General features: G+C 40.0%; 1 protein-coding gene across 1 annotated transcript; it reads right to left on the bottom strand.

Moving 5' to 3' along the window:
• Positions 1 to 657: 657 nt before the first annotated feature.
• Positions 658 to 14,763, bottom strand: il34 (interleukin 34; the record flags this gene model as incomplete). Its single annotated transcript, XM_079224104.1, has 7 exons — positions 658 to 663; positions 1,520 to 1,729; positions 3,515 to 3,622; positions 5,013 to 5,090; positions 5,228 to 5,305; positions 6,061 to 6,164; positions 14,718 to 14,763. The coding sequence occupies 7 exons, from the start codon at positions 14,761 to 14,763 to the stop codon at positions 658 to 660; spliced, it is 630 nt and encodes a 209-aa protein (XP_079080230.1).
• Positions 14,764 to 17,924: the final 3,161 nt, after the last annotated feature.

Below are 17,924 nucleotides of genomic sequence, written 5' to 3'. Positions count from 1 at the left end.
TTCAAATTTTGGAGGAGTCACAGTGAAAGTAGTTGCAGCTGTTCTTGATAAACTGCACTACTTGGTGTTGCTCACAGGATTGTGTCTACATCACAGAGACTTTGACCACTATCACGTTGTTATCTGGGTCATTTACAAACCAGACACAGACTTCCTACTACTTTTATGTGCGCGCGAAGTAAATTTGCAAGCACGTAAAAATACCACAAGTAGACTAAGGAACACGTTTTTCTCCCAGGCCATAATAAATAACACACACGCACACCACACAAATATATCAAATTCATGCATGAAGTCTAGTATTAAGGTTATTTGGACTTTTTGTAGTATACAACAATTGCCATTTTAGTATTTTCCATTCAGACATTCAAACTGTGTCGGGGTTCTTACCCCAGAAGAAAACGTTACTAATTTCTATACACAATGAAGCTTTGGGATCATTTTGAGATTAAAATACAAACGACATCTTGTTTTGATGAACACATTCAGTTTTATTGCGTTTCAACTCTTTTGATTCCAATGTCTAACGACAAGCAAGATGAGCCAGCGGATAAACTGGCACCTAAGTAAAAGTACAAAAGTATTACGCCTCACAAGACGTAATGGATGCGAACCGTTCGAGGAGCAGATGTGCTCTTTAAAAATTATTTTTACAGGCTACACCTGTAGCACACATACAGCGATGGGTTGTGTGAGTCACATGCAAAACGAGGAAATAAGGGATGTGTGGGATTGTTCAATCAGTTTTTGGACCCGGCAGAGTGTTGTGAAGCTTCAACTTCATCTCCAAAGTGCCAAAGACTGCAATTCCTCAAATGGCCAATTGAGACTGGAGTATGTGAAGTAGATTACTTCATAGGCTGGCCCTGGGGGGCCAATACAGCTTTATGGATATAATAACATCATAATTTGTATATTTATCATATTTATATTGTTAATGTGAATTTGTAAAGTAACACAAGCTGAAAGTTAATTGCAGAGGAGTAAAAAGTACAATATTTGCCACTGAGATGTAGCGGAGGAGAGAATCAAGTGAAGTCAGATAATTTGGGACAAATAAAGTTCTACATCTTGAGCTTGGGAATTCATTGACTGAGAGCAAAGGTGGACACTTACACAACATGCTCTATTGTAAGGCTGAGCAACCAAACCATTATGTCCTGTCCTGACTGTCAACTAAATTCAGTTTTTGTCAAATCTAATCTGATACTTTATTTGGCTGCTGATGGCATGTGGCATGAAGAAATGACACATGTTTGCTCCACACAATTAACATGAGGCAGATCATGGCGTCAGTGTCTTGGCCAATGGCTGACCCAACATGTAGATGGACCCTTGGGCGTCATGACTCCAACATATTAGATTGTCCTGCCTGCGGAGTTTAGAATTGTTGTTCTTTTCTTTAAATTGTTCTTTACGCAGCCTGCACAGCTGGTGTGTTAGTCTCTGTTATTATAGTACAGTCACATAGAAAACATATTTTCTGTTTTACATTTGAAGTGACAGACTGCAGTTTCACCAGAGGGTTTCCTTTGTTACACTCACAGTCCTGCTGTGCTTCTGTGCTGGCAAAGCACTCGCTGAAGAGGCAGTGCATGGTGTGGCAGAAGTTGTCCAGGAGAAACTTTGGTGAAGCAAATCGCCAGCTGGACTCTGGCACTCTGTCAGGCTCCTCTGTTAAATGATCCCAAGTGTCCTGGATAGTCTCTGGAAGCTCATGCTGGAACACCTGGACACACACAAAAACACACACACAAAAACACACACACAAAAACGCATGTGTGAGAGACAGCCAATGATCCATGAGGCGCATCTTGTCAATATCTCAGAAGAGATTAATCAACAGCAATGCGTGTGGGTTCCAGAGTAGAAGAGAGTTTCTTCTGACTTCTTCTTGCTTGCATCTTCTTGAGAAAGGGATGCAAGGAAAACAACGCCGATCCTAACAATTGTCTACAAGTTCACTGACAAAAACTGTTTGATATCAATCACTGAATTAAAACTGATAAATTAAAGTTGGAATGAATGAAACGATTACAGAACACAGATATACCTTGTTTTCACGACAGCCCTCTGCAGATATAAATGTGTGCAAATTAAATGAATGGATAACATTAAACTCAATATTTCAGTAAAAAATCAGTGTCCTGCGTGAAGAAGCACATGAGGAGGGGATCTCTCCCCTCCTTTTGGACAGTCTGTGCTTTGGTTGAGAGAAAACATGCAGGCAGAACAATCAACATCCAGTTTATATGGCAGGAAACTACAATATTTGTAAGCAGAGTTAGTTGTTATGGACGTAACTTTGTTTACAAATATTATACATATTATTGAAAAACTCTAATATTTTCACTGTCGAGATTTAGTAAGCTTGCACAATTAATGTATAACGAAAGACACACAATGTTTAGTGAGACAGTAAAGACAAGTGTTGTATGAGTACAGAACCAAAATAAGATTAAATGCAAAAAAAAGTATTAACAAATAAAGTAATTTTTTTACACTGAGGTAGATTACAATATGTAGACAAAATACAAGTAACTAAGACATGGCATTAGTGTGCATTCAAATAAGATCTCTGTGGACACAAAGTCTGAACATTTATACTTAACAACAATTACTACATGATTAATATAAAAGGATAGGCTTATTTATTAACATGGCTATATAATGTATTTAAATTGAAATTGCCTGAAATAAAAATAAAAAGGTAATGACAGTGGATTATATCAAAAGGAGTCATAGTATTGGAGAGGTCAAAATTAGGTCTAAATCCCACATGTTAAAGCCTATACCTAAACATAACGTTAAGGAGTCATCAAAACTCCGTTTCTCTAAGTTGTTTTTAAAAAGTTGTTTTTGTGTGGAGGAGTTCATTCATTCATAAATCACAAAATGCATTTGTGAATCTTTCTGGCTGCATTCAATACTATTGACACTGATCTGACTCCATACCTGCAAATAACAAGGAAGAACCAACCAGATAAATATCACAATTAAGGCATGTGATCCGGCTTCTACAGACTTACTGTCTGCTGACTTAAAACTCACAGGGTACTTCAAAAGTACCCACAGGGCGCTGTGGGGAAGATGACTAATATGTCAACGGTAATTATGCATGTAAATTGTCGAAACATCCGTGTCTGTTACTTACTGGACAAAGTGTTCCCAAACTTGTTCACCTCAGGGATTTATAGTCTGACCCAATTAGACCACAGACCACAAATGAGTAATATGTTGTCACATGGTCCCCCTTTTTGGGGGGAGAATTCATGTTAGTTTCAAACTTTTGGATAGAATTATAATGAAATAAATGATTAAAGGTTATTTGTTTTAATCGCTGCTACAATTGGGCCAACATGGTTTAACACAGTTCAATGGAGACACAAGTTACAACTGAATACACTGCTTTGACATTCTAAAGTCTGAGGGAAATTCACTTACTAACTGATTTGCTTCAATTAAAAGAGGAATTAAATGCAGCTGTGGGACAGATATGTGAACTGAAGCTTACCTCAGCGGGATGTGACTGTACAAAGACGCCCTCCGCATCCCGAAAGCGTCTTTCCAACTCAGTGCTGTATGGACGTGAAGGATGTCTCTCTGGCATAACTCGGATGATCTGAAATTTTTCAGACAAAAAGATGCTTAAGACCTTAAAGACCGCAGACAAGCCCCCCAACTATCTTCTCCATTCAGATCTTCAGACTCCTTGTACATTGACAACACAAAATGTGTTATTAAAAAGTAAAACTCACAATTCATGAATGCACTTTAAGGAAATGTATTTAATAAAAATGCGAGGGAAAAAAGTCAGTGGAGTCTCTTCTTAATTAATACAATGTGCATAGTGCAAAAAAAAAGTTTAAAAAAAGAGCCAACCTCTAATTAAGCACTGATGTGACACACCTGAGAGGCGGTAATGTTTATTTTATTGTTTTGAAAAGTGGAAGTTGTACAAGTGACTCTTTTCTCAAGAAGCTCAGCGTCTTTTCCAAATTGTAATAAGTGAGAAACAATAAACTACCTACAATCGTTGTACTGGGATCTGATGAAATCAACCTTTTTGGTGATTAATGCTGTTCGGAAAACCAGCTCCATTGCTGTCAACCGCTATACTGGTGTGATGAAGTAGAATGGGATGAATCGAGTGAATTAATTAGCTTTGAGGACCACTCAGTATTAGGTTAAGTGCGCATAAAGTGTGACTTTAAGGGTGTTGCCATTTTTGTAAGTGGTACTCACTTGGCTACGTGTGAAAGCACACTTACTGTAAGTGTGCTTGGTTTTAAGTGTGGGCATGAGGACAAACCAGCAGAGAGAGAGAGAGAGAGAGAGAGAGAGAGAGAACCCAACGGAACAAGAGTAGGCGAGAGAGACCAACACCAAACCCAGTTAAATCGGTTCATGAGACTCCAACAGAGTGGACAGAGCAGAAGGTCCTCATCCCTAATTAAACCTGGCTGACTGTCAGCAGCTCAGGTGAGCGGCACACGCTATTATACAAAACGTGTGGGCGCCGCAGCACCACTTGAAGCTCTTGTCCCTGGACAGCACACAGTTAGTGCCTGTTCCTTAATCAGGCAATAACTTACTTGTCATTTTCAAATTCTGATCTTTATTGACGGATTGATGAATGCTTTGTCCTTCTGATTCAACTCAAAACTGCATTTGATCACATGTCAAAAGTGAGTTGCTGACTGAACCACTGTTCTGTTGTCTCTGAACAGTGTTTTATTTGTGCCGTGCATTGAACGGCTGCATTGTGGTCATGCTTCAGCTGTTTGCATTTTATGACCATCAACCAATTGAAATAACATTTTTATAGCAGACGAATTAAAAGAAACATTTGCCAGTGACAACACATGCTTTATGTTACAAATATCAATGGCCAAACTCAATGTAAACTGCAGTCGTATAATCATTTTTACAGCTCAGACTTGGCTGTTGGGAGAGAAGGAAAAGGGCACTGGTTTTAATAAATGACACAAACTGTTTACATATATTCCTACCTTTTTTAACACGCCTTGGTTGACCTGGAACCACAACCTCTGGAGAACCAGCTCATCCAACCCTGTGACCTGTAACCTCTGATGTGTTACGCAGAGGAGAGAAATGGTATCAGTACGTTCATCAGATTATGTGAATGTGCGACACCTCCACCTTGTCCTTTGACAGGAAAAGGTAAAGGTGTCAATAAATCAAGAGACAGAGTTGTGACATTTACCATTCTGTTGATGTCTGACAGTTTAAAGATTTCCTTATGATGAATCCTAATGGTGTAGTTGATCGGGAAGTTGTGTTTCTGTAATGCAGAGAGAAAGGGAGAGAATGATATTCATTTCTTAACTCAGATAGCTTTAAACCTGGGTTGTCTTTGATTAATTGACTATGACATCTACTATCAAAACTAGAACATTCAAGCAACTTCTCAGAAATCCCACAAATAAAAAACACTTAATCAGGGTAATAAACCCCTCATGTGTCATGTTCATCACATGAATGACCCATCTGGACCAATCACTGATGACTTCCACATGGGTGAAGAAACATTTGTCACAAAAAATATAACTTTCCCATTATTGGCAAAACAAATAGTGTTCTTCTCACACAGGCTCCACATACAAGTAATATGAATTAATATTGAATAAACAGCATCCAATATATTGTGCATGACGAATAAAGGGAAAGTACAGATCCATTGTGTGATACAAATTAATTGTTTAGGACAACTATTACCCTGAAATGACAATTTAATGGGAATTTTGTGTCCCTTTAAGTTTCATTGAAGGAAAACAGAAAACAATGTTTTATTTGTTGTGGAAAATCTCTTTCTGTTTATTTATTTTCTGATTATTGTTGTCTCCTCTATATGTGTCCAGTTGGCTGGAAATCACCAACTTCAGTAGAAGTGGACAAAGCTTCTAAAAATGACCCTTGATCACAGCAGCTTCAGACCCAGATGCTGATATTTAGAAGGTGGGTATTTAAGGGTGACATTTGCTTGCTGGCTTCCAAACCGATTGAGACACGCTTGCAACCATGCCATTGTTCTCTCACCATGTACCGTCGCCTGTGGCTGAGGCTGTCGTTCAGAGTCCTCAAGGGTGTGCACATGCTGGCTGGTGTCGGGGCCATCAGAACAGGTGATAGCAGAAACAGGCCTACAGAAGCCAGAAAACACAGAAGATGACAGATGTCCAGAATACAGTCAAACAAAGGAGCACTACCTGTCGCCTGTCTCATTACTCCCCTGCTCTTTACAAAACAGAATTAGGATCTGACTAATTCCCCACTTTGGATAAGGAAAATATTCAGATTTCAGGCCACTCCTCAGGGCAAAGAAAAAAAAGATACTGTAGACCAGGTATGGGCAAACTACGGCCCGTTGGGGTTTTTAATCCGACCAATCAAATATTGGTACAATAGAAACAGACTCATTTCGCCTTTTTCCTGCAATTCCCGGCGTTTCAGTTGATCCCACTCCCCAGGAGGAACACTCTAAAGAAAACAGGCTCATTGCAGAAACTACAACCTGATGACTCACACATATCTGCACTAATTACGTTTTGTTTTGCATGTTGTGCGTTGTTGTTTTAAAAAGATGTGCACTGCAACACTCAGTAAAACTCTTTATTGCCAAATATTTAAACTTGTTTTGTTTAGTTGTTTACTTGAAAGTGATTTTTGTTATTCTTTTATTTGAAAAAGCACAGATGGAGAAGTCACAAACAGTTATTTCAAAAACAATACAGCAACTTGTTATAATTTTGTTGGGGTGGTGGGGTATGAGTATTTTTCTTCCTCCAAAGTGGTGTGTGACAAAAAGTTTGAGAACCACTACTTTTTAGTTAATGGCTTTTACTTTTAATTTATATTAGTTCACACAAACACTTTCCATCCATCTGATTCTGGCCCGGTCCATCTGTCACATCTTAAAACTCATTGTGACCCCTGAGCCAAAAGGTTTGCTCATCCCTGCTGTAGTCTTTGTCTTATACGGGAAAGTGGGCAACTGCATCTGCGTCATTTCGTCAAGTCTAATTAGCCCTGTCATTATTTTAACAGATGCCGAGTCAGTAAAGAGTTCAGCTTTTTAAACTTTAAAATCCAACAATAGTGCATGTTAATATTGTCACTGTTAGTGTTTAATGACCGTCCTGACCGTCGACGTTGTCACAGAAGAATGTCCACTTTTATTTATTACACATTTTTATCCACATGGAATAAAACCTCGACACTCTGTCCTCTCCTCTAAGGTTTAAATGACACTACTTCTGCCTTTGCTATTGAACATGAACACAAGGTTTTTTAAAATAAAAATGACAATCCTCTCATGTTTCCAGTGAAGACATTCATATCCACTGTCTTTTAGCTTCTATTAAAATGTCCCAATAAAAGATACACAGGTGTCAATCCGCCATTGTTATTGACTAAACCAGCAAATCAATCAACCAAGTGATTATTTTGAACTGCATTATTCATGTCACTTATTTCATTACTTTAATTAGGTAGACTATACTGACACACACATTTAGAGTTACGCCTCCATAACCTGATGATAGTGTATTATTGTGTTTTTTAAAGTGAAAATTCATGCAGCAGAAGCAGATATATCATCTTTTTTATTGATTTTTGTATTGCATGCATACATATATATAAACAAGTATGTTGATGATTTTGTCCACTCTACCATCACCAACTACCTCACATATAAACTCAACGGCGACCAATCTGAACCCATCATCAGCTCCAAATCACAAAACAAATCCCACCACAACTTGTCCTTCTGCATCGATGGCACCACTGTTCCTGCTTCCACACATATCCATAACCGTGGTATAATTTTTTATCAAACCCTCTTCTTCAAACTCGGTCCAGGCACCTGCCCTGGGGGCAATTAAATGAATCAGAAGTTTACCATTTGTATTTCCAAAATGTTGTTGTCGGTTTTGAGTAATTCTTTGCTAAACATGCCTGTGGGCGTTTGAGAGTCCCTTCACATCCTGCTGTAGAAAATGTTCTCTTGTCTTTCTTCTTTTTGGTTTGTTTGTGGAATATGCTATTAATTTACCTCTGAGAACTACTTTTGCGTCTCAGAATGCTTTTGCTTATGTCAGCGTGCTGCTTCTATGAAGGATATCCATTACTGTTTGAAATACTGTAAAAAAAATCCAAGTGAGGTATTAAAAGTGTCATCTGGGTGAGGAGTGTGGGTGAAGGGTGATCGGGTTATGGTCAGAAATAATGATACAGTGGGTGATGGATTCTGTGGCTATATGCAAAAGAGAGTTGTTGGTGAAAAAAATAGTCAATGCGGGGTGTTTTGTGTTATGTTTTGTGGTATGAGGATTAGTAAGACATTCTCTATTGGGTTGTGTAGTTGCCAGTTATGTGTCAGTCCGCATTCTGTCATATATTGTTTAGTTGTAGATGAGGAGTAGAGAGGCTTATGGGAGGTTGAAATGGAGCAGCGTTTCAGATCTACGTTTAATTTAAAGTTAAAATCACCTTTTAATATGGGAATTTGGGAAGTTGGTTAATTCTTCAAAGAGGGTGTGAAAGCAAATGGAGGAATCCATTTAAAAATACTACCGTAAAAGTCGGGTTACACGCCGCTACTACCTTCGGTCAGTGTCCCTGTTTGCTCCCCGCTGTAGCCAGCTGGCGCTCATGCTAGTTCCCCGCTAGCTCTCCGCTAGATCCCCGACAACCATCGAAGGTAGCAGGACCAGCCCCGGTTCGACACCCGACTTGGGCAGTAGCAGCAGCAGTGGGGAGCTAGCAGCAGGAGAGGGGAGCTAGCTAGCGTTGCTGCTAGCTTGCTACAGCGGGACACTGATCGGAAGTAGGAGCGGCTTGTAACCCGACTTTTACGGTATGTACTTTGTACATTTTTTTAATTTTTCAATGTTGCCGTCGATGGTAATGAAAGCTTTTTTGGGATTATAAACTGAAGTTCTGACGAATCCATCTGAGATTCCATCTGTGAGATGGGTTTCTTGTCAAAGAAGAAATCAGATTTAAGTTTGTGTAGATGTTTCAATATTTTTACCATTTGTTCAGTTAGACGAATGGACAATCAGACAGACATATAAGCTTCTTTCACACAGAGATTCTGCTGTTCCACCATGCCGGCTGTCCCTGTTCACACAGAAATTGATAGTAGATAGACTCATTCTGGAGTCCTACATGGAAGAAATAAATTGATCCATCAGGATGTGAGTCACTGTTGTACGGCTTCACTTTTCAGACCAGAAGGTTGCCTCTTGTAAAACAAAAGTCATAAATAATTGACTCTCCTTACTGTCTGCACTGTTAAATGCACCATAAAGCTTCCCTGCGTAACCAGACTGCAACACTGACCCTAACACTTCATACATTGATAACATGTGTGCTTGTATCATTAAGAGACGTCAGTTGTCTTCTGCAAACCATCCGTCTTCATTGTCTCTACGGAAGACCATGCTTCAGCCAGAGCTTTATTCTTTACATTTTATGACACAAGTTAAAAGAAGCGGAGCAGAACAAAGTCATGCATGTGTCGGTATAATAGATTCTCTGACCATCCAGACATCCACCGGGTTCCTCTTAGTTTGATAAAGGTACAAGATCAATTTGCAAGTCAAATTTAACAGCTAGTCACATTTTGTTTCTGCTTAATTTCCCTGCAGTATATGCTCCAGTTTCAGTTTTACAAAAGGTGTATGGGTGCTGTGATCAGGAAATAACATTATCTTTGCATTAACTTGTGTTCTGGCATTACTACAGCGACATCTGAAACAGATATATCAGTTTCAGCACTAAAATGTGAGTTGTGTCAACTGGGAGTATCCTGTAATTAGGGAAGGAAGGGACGACAGAACCTTGATTCTTTGGGAATCCTGAGCTCGGTCTTAGTTAACGGTCAATGCTTCTCTTTACTTTAGTTTGTCAGCATGCGTTTACGGCCAGATAATTATGAGGACTACATAATCACATGATTGTCAGGGGTGAAGAAAGTTTTGATATTGCCCTTCGCTGCAGGTTGTTGACATTAAAACTTAGCAATGTGTGGTACAAAAAATCTAAAAAGGATATTATAGAGGAAGAGCCAGCACCTAGTGTTTCTAATAATTAGGATGTGTGTTTATCTCATCAGTGCTTTTCTTTGGATTTAATGATTTGTTAAAGATAAATGTAGACAGTTATTTTATCTTTCCAGTGTTGTTTGTCTTGAGGCTTGCCTGTTCATTCATATCCATCCATATCAATGTAGCCATCTATGTCCTTTTTTTTAGCCAGATCGCCCAGAAAATAATTGGTTGAAGTTTTATTTATTCACGTACCAGTCCCTGGTTTTACATACAATATCTGCTTGAGCCATTAAGCAACACCTTTAATATGACTTTAGTGTGGGAAAAGTTGCTAGTTCTGCATATGCTGACAGATCTCTGCACAACTGACAGCAGCTTTACATGTGACTGGTGAAGAAAGTTAATCTCATTTAACAAGACGGAGGATTTCATTTAATTATTCAGTGCCAACTCACAGAAACACTGTTGTCCAGTTAGTGCATTCTATAGCAGGCTTGAGTATGTGCTTGTTGCTTTGAAAAAAAGAAACAACCACCACTTCTTATTATAAAAATATAAGACCAGACTGTGTGTTTTTTTCTCTAGATCTAGCCAGCTGATTGTATCATGGCAGTGTAAGTGGGTTGCACAGTTTCCACTTTTACTCACTTTATTTATACTAATTAAATTACCGCTGAACAGAAACACGGGCTGAAGGATATGCAACTAACCTCAAGTCCAAAGCATTCTCACCACACTCTGTTCTTACCATTCAACATCTAATTTGGGGCAAATGCAATGTTTTACATCCTGAAACTTAAATGCTCCCACCCCTGACATCTAACAGTGTGCAGCCTGTGCCCTTGAGCTAGGCATAATCGTAGAAATGCGTTTTAAAACAGAAAGGTCTTTGGCCCCTGGGATATGACCACATGAGGCACACAGGGTGGGTGATCAAACAGCAAGAGATTGACAAACTGATGTTGTGGAATTGAGTTATTTGACTGTGTCACAGGAGTTGAAACTAAGTTACTCTCTCCTGAAACAGTTTGGGTCTTAACTCAATCCGCATTCTCACAAAAACATGAAACAATTGCACCTTCAACTTAAGAACTGCATCATACACATGAAGCTTTGGAAGGAAGTTCAGGTCCTTGCTTGCATTCATTCATTCTTTCACTGAAATACACACACACACAGCAGTGCACTTGCATCTATAAAATGTCAGTTGAGTGAGTACACTTAATGTTGGCCAAGCTGCATGTCACTCTACATTGAAAAGGAGACACTGAAAGTAGAAAGACCACATTTTGTAAAAGTAGAGAAACCCATTTACCAATCATAGTGGGGTTAAAAGTGGTTACCGCAATTGCGCAGTCCTTCCCAAAAGAAATATTTTCTCATCCATGTGGTTTAGCAGTTTAAAGGTTTTATGTGTGATGGAGAAAACACATACTATGCCACTGTAGCAGTTCGTCTTTTATCACGTCATTACACCAAATATCTTCCTAGGGATTAGTTGCAGTGAAAGTACTATATGCTAAGAGTAACGGCCTCTTAAGAACCTTTACAGTATTAACGCTAAAGAGGCTGTTGTAGGTGAGGTATACCCATGGACACACCCTCCTATAACTCTGTATTCTTTCTTCCCCGCATACAGTTACCCCAGCATTTTTCAGCATTTTCACTGCATGGCACAGCTCTATTAAACTCAACTCGCTCTTTTTTGGTTTTCATTGTGGATTAGTACCTGGTATTTCTTTTGGTACCACCTCGGTTGAGGTTTCAAACTAGCTGATCCAATACTAGAATTGATGCTAACGCAAACACAGGACAGACATCCTGCACAAATCCGCCATTTCTGATGACCAACTTACCTCCAATAGCGACCAGTTTTCTTATTCACTGAACCCAGATTTTAAAACAATGGCAGCACACAAAGATACACTGTACACTACCTACACTACTCGATTACTACGACGCTTCGCTGTACACTATTTCTACTGCAATACACTTGGCGAAGTGCCGACGTTCCTGTGTGTAGTTGTTGATGAAAGGATTCAATGAGTGTCACATTGAAGATAATGGTGTGGCAGTTTCATGAGGATGTTTAAACATGGCCCACATTACTTCAATTCATCAAGACTTTGCTTCGTTTTTGGATTCTTTGTTTACTGTGGAGGCATGCCGAAAAAAAAAAGTGTTTTCTTCAAGAATTCAAAGTTACAATGGTTAAGTAATTGATACCCTTTACATTTTTGTAACAAGGCCTCGCGTACCACAAGTGAGTGAAGTTGAGCCAAACCATGCTGAGGAAATGAGGCAATTTACTTCACTACCTCTTTATTTATATTAAACACTTGCTCCACGTTTGTTACACGTCTAAGGTGTTCAATGAAAAGCTCCAATGAAGAGAGAACTGCAGCAGTTGGTTTAAAAAACTGTCAGGTTTCCAAAATAGGAACTAAGATTTCAATTGCTGGCCATGTTTAATGCATCTTGACCATCTTTCTAAACACCAACAATCTTCCAGGGCCTGCATTACATACAATCTCCTCACACATTCACAAGTCTCCTCATGCATCTGGAAAACGCTGAGATGAAGACACTTGAACTTGAAATAATCCAAAGTGACATGACATACTCTCTTACAACCTCATAAACGCTTTCTGACAAGAAGGACATTTTTCAATATGTCCCTTTTCTACTCTAATTTATCCTTTTGAGCGATGTGTGCAGTGCTGGATCCCGTCACAGCAAGATGGACGAACAAATTCACACTGAATAAAGTGTGAAAATGAAAATACAGAAAGTACCAAACCTTGATTATGCAAGTGACATTGCATTTGGCAAGTTGTAAAATAAGAGAAAAAATAAGAAAAAAAAAAATATATATATATATATATATATATATATATATATATCTATTGGCTACACCCTAAATAAGTAATAAAACCCTGCTGTGTCTACTTATCTCTCAAAAATGCACATGTAAACTACATGTGCATTTTTTAGGGAGAAAAGTCACAAAAGCACAAGTCTCCTGGCAGTCATGCACTGTGTTATACATCACAAAGCATTCCTGAGTAACAAGACTGCCAGAACACACTGACCGTAACAGTTCACACACAGTTGATGACATGTGTGCTTATATCAGTATTCTTCGTGTTCTGGCTTAACTACCGCGACATCTGAAACAAATATATAACAGATGTCGTCCAACTGTGTTCCTAGAAAACTCAGTGTCGTTGTGACATTTGAAATCAATCATCTGCAAAGAGATTGAAATACACTTTTTCCAGAGACTGTAATGCTTTGATCCTACGATTCAAGGGCGATATCTTTAAAGATATCTTTGAAGTGTACATTTTCTGTACACTTCAAAGGACTATACCTGGCCCTGCAGATGGTTCTGCGGTCAACAGAAAACACCATGAGATTTGCAAGGATCATTTATCAGGACCATAAAAGACCTCAATCATCTCAACAACAGACTCTTCTCTCTGTTGTGGTGAAAGAGGCCACTGTCAACGTGGACATTTTGTGAGCTGTTGAGAGGTCAATCGAAATGCTCCTGCAGCAAAACACTTTCTTTTTACTATGCAAACCTCATCAGTCTCGAAGAAAAACAGCACTATTTTATGGAGCAAGGCAAGTAGGTTAGTTAAGGTGCCAAGACTGCAGGGCATGGGGCATTGTTGTGGTCGAAGATGCACGGCCCACCCACGGTGTAGTTGGGAATGGGCTGAAGATTGCTGTGTATCATCATAAACTCAGACAGCTAAGGTTGCATAAGAAACAGGTATTTAGAAGTGTGGACAAGGACTGGTTTAAAGAGTCAACATATCAAGACAGTGAGAGATGCTAAACGACAGTACGGAGAAACTGCAACACCAGCTCTCAACAAGTGACTCTGCCCAACTACAAGCCTAAAGCCCCCTACTCCATGAATGGCGTACAACTGGCAAGCGACCTGATCATGGTTCGACCTGGCCCGGATTTGATCCCTTCTTCCCACAGTCCAAAGGCATGCAGCTTAGGTTAATTGGAGGCTCTAGTTTGCCCGTAGGTGTAAATGTGAGCGTGAATGGTTGTCTGTCTCTATATGTGCCCTGAGATAGACTGGCGACCTGTCCAGGGAGAACCCTGTCTTTGCCCAATGTCAGCTGGGATTGGCTGCAGCGCCTCCGCGACCCTAAATAAGATATGCGATTTGGGATGGAATGGAATATATATATATATATATATATATATATATATATATATATATATATATATATATATATATATATATATATATATGAGGAAGAGTGAGGATCTTCCAGTCTTTTTAGTATGCCCTCTTTGTTTTACTATCTCTCTGCAATGGCTCAGCAAGCAAACACAGTCCATAGAAGAACAAAGACTTCATATATAAACTTTGGAAGTTAAGAACTTGATTTGGATAACACGCCTAAACTGAACTTGTTTTTGATTTTGTTGTACCTTTAAGATTCATACTGACCTTCTGGCTAGAAGGTCAGTATGAATCTGCAAATTATGGACAACTCAGGCATACAATTCCATGTTTTACACTCGGACAAAAACAAAAATCAGTTCAGCACTAACTGCAGTGGAAAGGGCCACGACAAAGACACACAAACACGTGCAGATGTTTCTTACCCAAAAGGCCTCCCAGCAGGTAGACTGAGGTGGACAGTTGGACCATACTCTTGAGCTTAAGTGCTTGACTCCACAGTGCTTTATCTCAGCACAGTGTGTAAACACACACACAACACTGATGTCTGCAACTTTTCAGTGTGTGTGCTCAGTGGGAGACTCATGAGTTATTGGGTTATCAGGTCTTCATTGCACCGTTGAGCATTTCTGGAACATGCCAGCAGAGACAGATCCTGGATTGTATGGCTCTTGTACTTCTGCTGTTTCCCAGTTGCTGACAGTCTGAAAACAAGACACAAAAAACATCAGGGACCCAGATAAGAAAATAAACCAACAGCCAAACAAAACAAAATATTGATGTACCCCCCCCACCCCCCCCTTGATAAATCATGAATTTGACTAACCACATTTTTAGGGTTTAGGTAGTTCAATTTCACTAACCACACCCATGCCTGATTACTGCCAGACCTGTTGAATCATGAAATAATTTAATAGAACCTGTCTGACAAAGAGAAGTTGGCTAAAAGATCTTAGAAAGTAACACTTCATGCTTTCATGCATCACTTCAAGAACAGATGAGAAACATTTATCAGTCGGCATACCACAATTACAAAAAAGTGCATTGACGACTCATCCAGGAGGTCATAGAAGACCACAGAACAACATCTAAAGAACTGCAGCCCTCACTTGCCTCAGTTAAGGTCAGTCTTCATGATTCAATAATAAGAAAGAGACGAGGCAAAAATGGGATCCATGGGAGAGTTCCAAGGCGAAAGTGACTGCTGACCAAAAAGAACACAAAGGCTTGTCTCACATTTGCCAAAAAACCTCTTGTTGATCCCCAAGACTTTTGGGCAAATATTCTGTGGACTAGGAATAGAAAAGTTAAACTTTTTGGAAGGAGAATGTCTGGCCATCAGTTCGGGACCTCGAGCTCAAGCGCACTTAGGTTGTGGAGCAGGACAATGATCCGAAACACACCAGCAAATCCTGAATCTTGAATGGCACAAAAAGAGCAAAATGAAGGTTTTTGTTTTTGGAGAGTCAAGGTCCGGACTTCAATCAGATTGAGATGCTTTGGCATGACCTTAAACGAGCCGTTTATGCTTGAAAACCTTCCAATGTGGCTGAATTAAAACAATTCTGCAGCATTGTGTGAAAGACTCATTGCCAGTTATCGCAAACGCGTGTTGCAGTTGTTGCTGCAAAAGGTGGCACAACCAGTTATTATGCAAAAGAATAAGAAACCAGGAAGGAGGCAAATACTTTTTCACAATTTAACAATAACACAATTATTTTGTGGTTTTCCTGGAGGAAGGTGGATTTGATGCTCCTTACTTTCTTGTTTGATATACAAATGCGTGACTGAGAAGCTGGGGGAGAGGGGGTTGTTTTGTTTACTACAGAGGGGTCGAAGAAAGTTGACGTGGAGCTCCAGGATCCTGTGCCGTTCGTCACGCCCTAAGTCTTCCAATTACGCCGGCGAAGAAGAAGTGGAGGCTATGCACCTTAGGGTGAGAGCCTTAGAACTGAAACGCCAGCCGAGTGTCGCTCCCCAGCCACATGTAACAAATCAAACCCCACACTCTCCCCGAGATAGCTGCAATGTGAGCCTGAGGTGGATTCCTACTTCAATGCATTTGAACGCATTGCATCCGCTTTAAAGAAGCCAAAGGGTGTTTGGACTTAGCTGTTCCAGTGTAAATTGGTGGGTAAAGGTCAGGAGGTGTGTAACAACCTGACCCTGGAACCGAGTTTGGATTACGATGTGGTTGGCTCCTGTCTCCAGGCTAAATTCTGTGGGCCATACAAGGTTGAGCGGCAGTTACTACAGATTGATACAGATCATGTAATCAAAAACGCCGGATAGGAAGAAAGTCCTGGGGATGTCAACATGCTAGAATCCTATTTTTCCCGTGCTGTCCCTGTGCAAGTAAATGTCTTGTGGTGACTGTGGTGTCACCCCCACACAGTAGAGAGGGGAACGGACTGCGTAAGCCACTTGTGTCGGTTCTGTGATTTACAGAACCCCCAAATTTTGGGTAAAATGGAGGATCACTTGTCGTATTTGTCAGAGTCAAGAAAAAGGGATATTTGTCACCTCATTCGTGGCCAACAATCCATATTTGGTGGCAAACTCAGGGCTTAAACCCATTCTAATGAGTACATATTGTGGACTGTACTGGTCCTTATTTGGGAATGGGGGAGAAACAGTATGCTGCATTCAGGTTTCCCCTAGACCGGGCATAACAGTACTTTCTAATCCGACTGATAAAAAAGGGTATCAAGACGCTCAATAACTTCTGTCAGTGGGGAAATTTGGAAAAGGTTAGAGTGTGGGGAAAGAAATCTGTGATTCTGAGGCGCATCACTGTTTGCAGCCACCTGAGAGCATGTAGGCGACCCAGCTTGTGGTTTTAAATACCATCTCACAACATCTGGGCAATATTACATTTGAAGGACAGCACATCTGCAGGTAGACACGCACACACACTGTAATATTTATTGCACAGTATCAGTAACATAGGTGCTTCCACTTATTGTCAGCACTAGTTCTGTCACTTAAACAACATTGCACTAGAGCATGTGACTTGAAATGTATGTATTTAATTATAGAAACAGTTGTAGGCCTTTTTCGGTTTGAGAAATCCTTAAAATGTCATCTTCTAATAGAGATGAGCCTTCCGGATTTCAGCTGATTTATGGACACGCAGCGTTGCTCATAGCAGCTCAGCTCTGTATGTAACGTCTGTACCTTGACACAACACCAATACTGTACATGAGAAACCGTGCCGGTTACATGTGCTAATAGGAATGCTCCAATCGGATATTTTCTCCCCGATACAATTTTCGTTAGCTAAATACTGGTTTTCGCCCTCAATCTTATGCAGGCTGCCTAAATTGGCACAGACTTATCAAAACTGTGAGAACTCCTGGATGGAACCTGACTGGAGAATGAGCACCACTTACTGCTCATCTCAGTAAATCGTCTTAAGCAGTAATGGATGGAGCCTCAGATGAATTGGCCGATTCTCTCAAAATTCAATCTTGGGCAGGAGAAATGCATGGTCATCCCCCAAAATTGATGTAGTCCTGAAGTCTGGAGGCTAAGGTTGGAAGATGACGCACAACACTTTTAATTATAAAAGGGATTTGACGCTTTCTAGGCTGGATCCTGGTAGTTATGTTCTGTCTACGGCCAAATTGATT

Source organism: Taurulus bubalis, assembly GCF_910589615.1.
Source record: "Taurulus bubalis genome assembly, chromosome: 9".
Taxonomy (NCBI): Eukaryota; Metazoa; Chordata; class Actinopteri; order Perciformes; family Cottidae; genus Taurulus; species Taurulus bubalis.
Note: the sequence above shows the minus strand (reverse complement) of the source record. Positions and strands in the feature narration are given on the sequence as shown.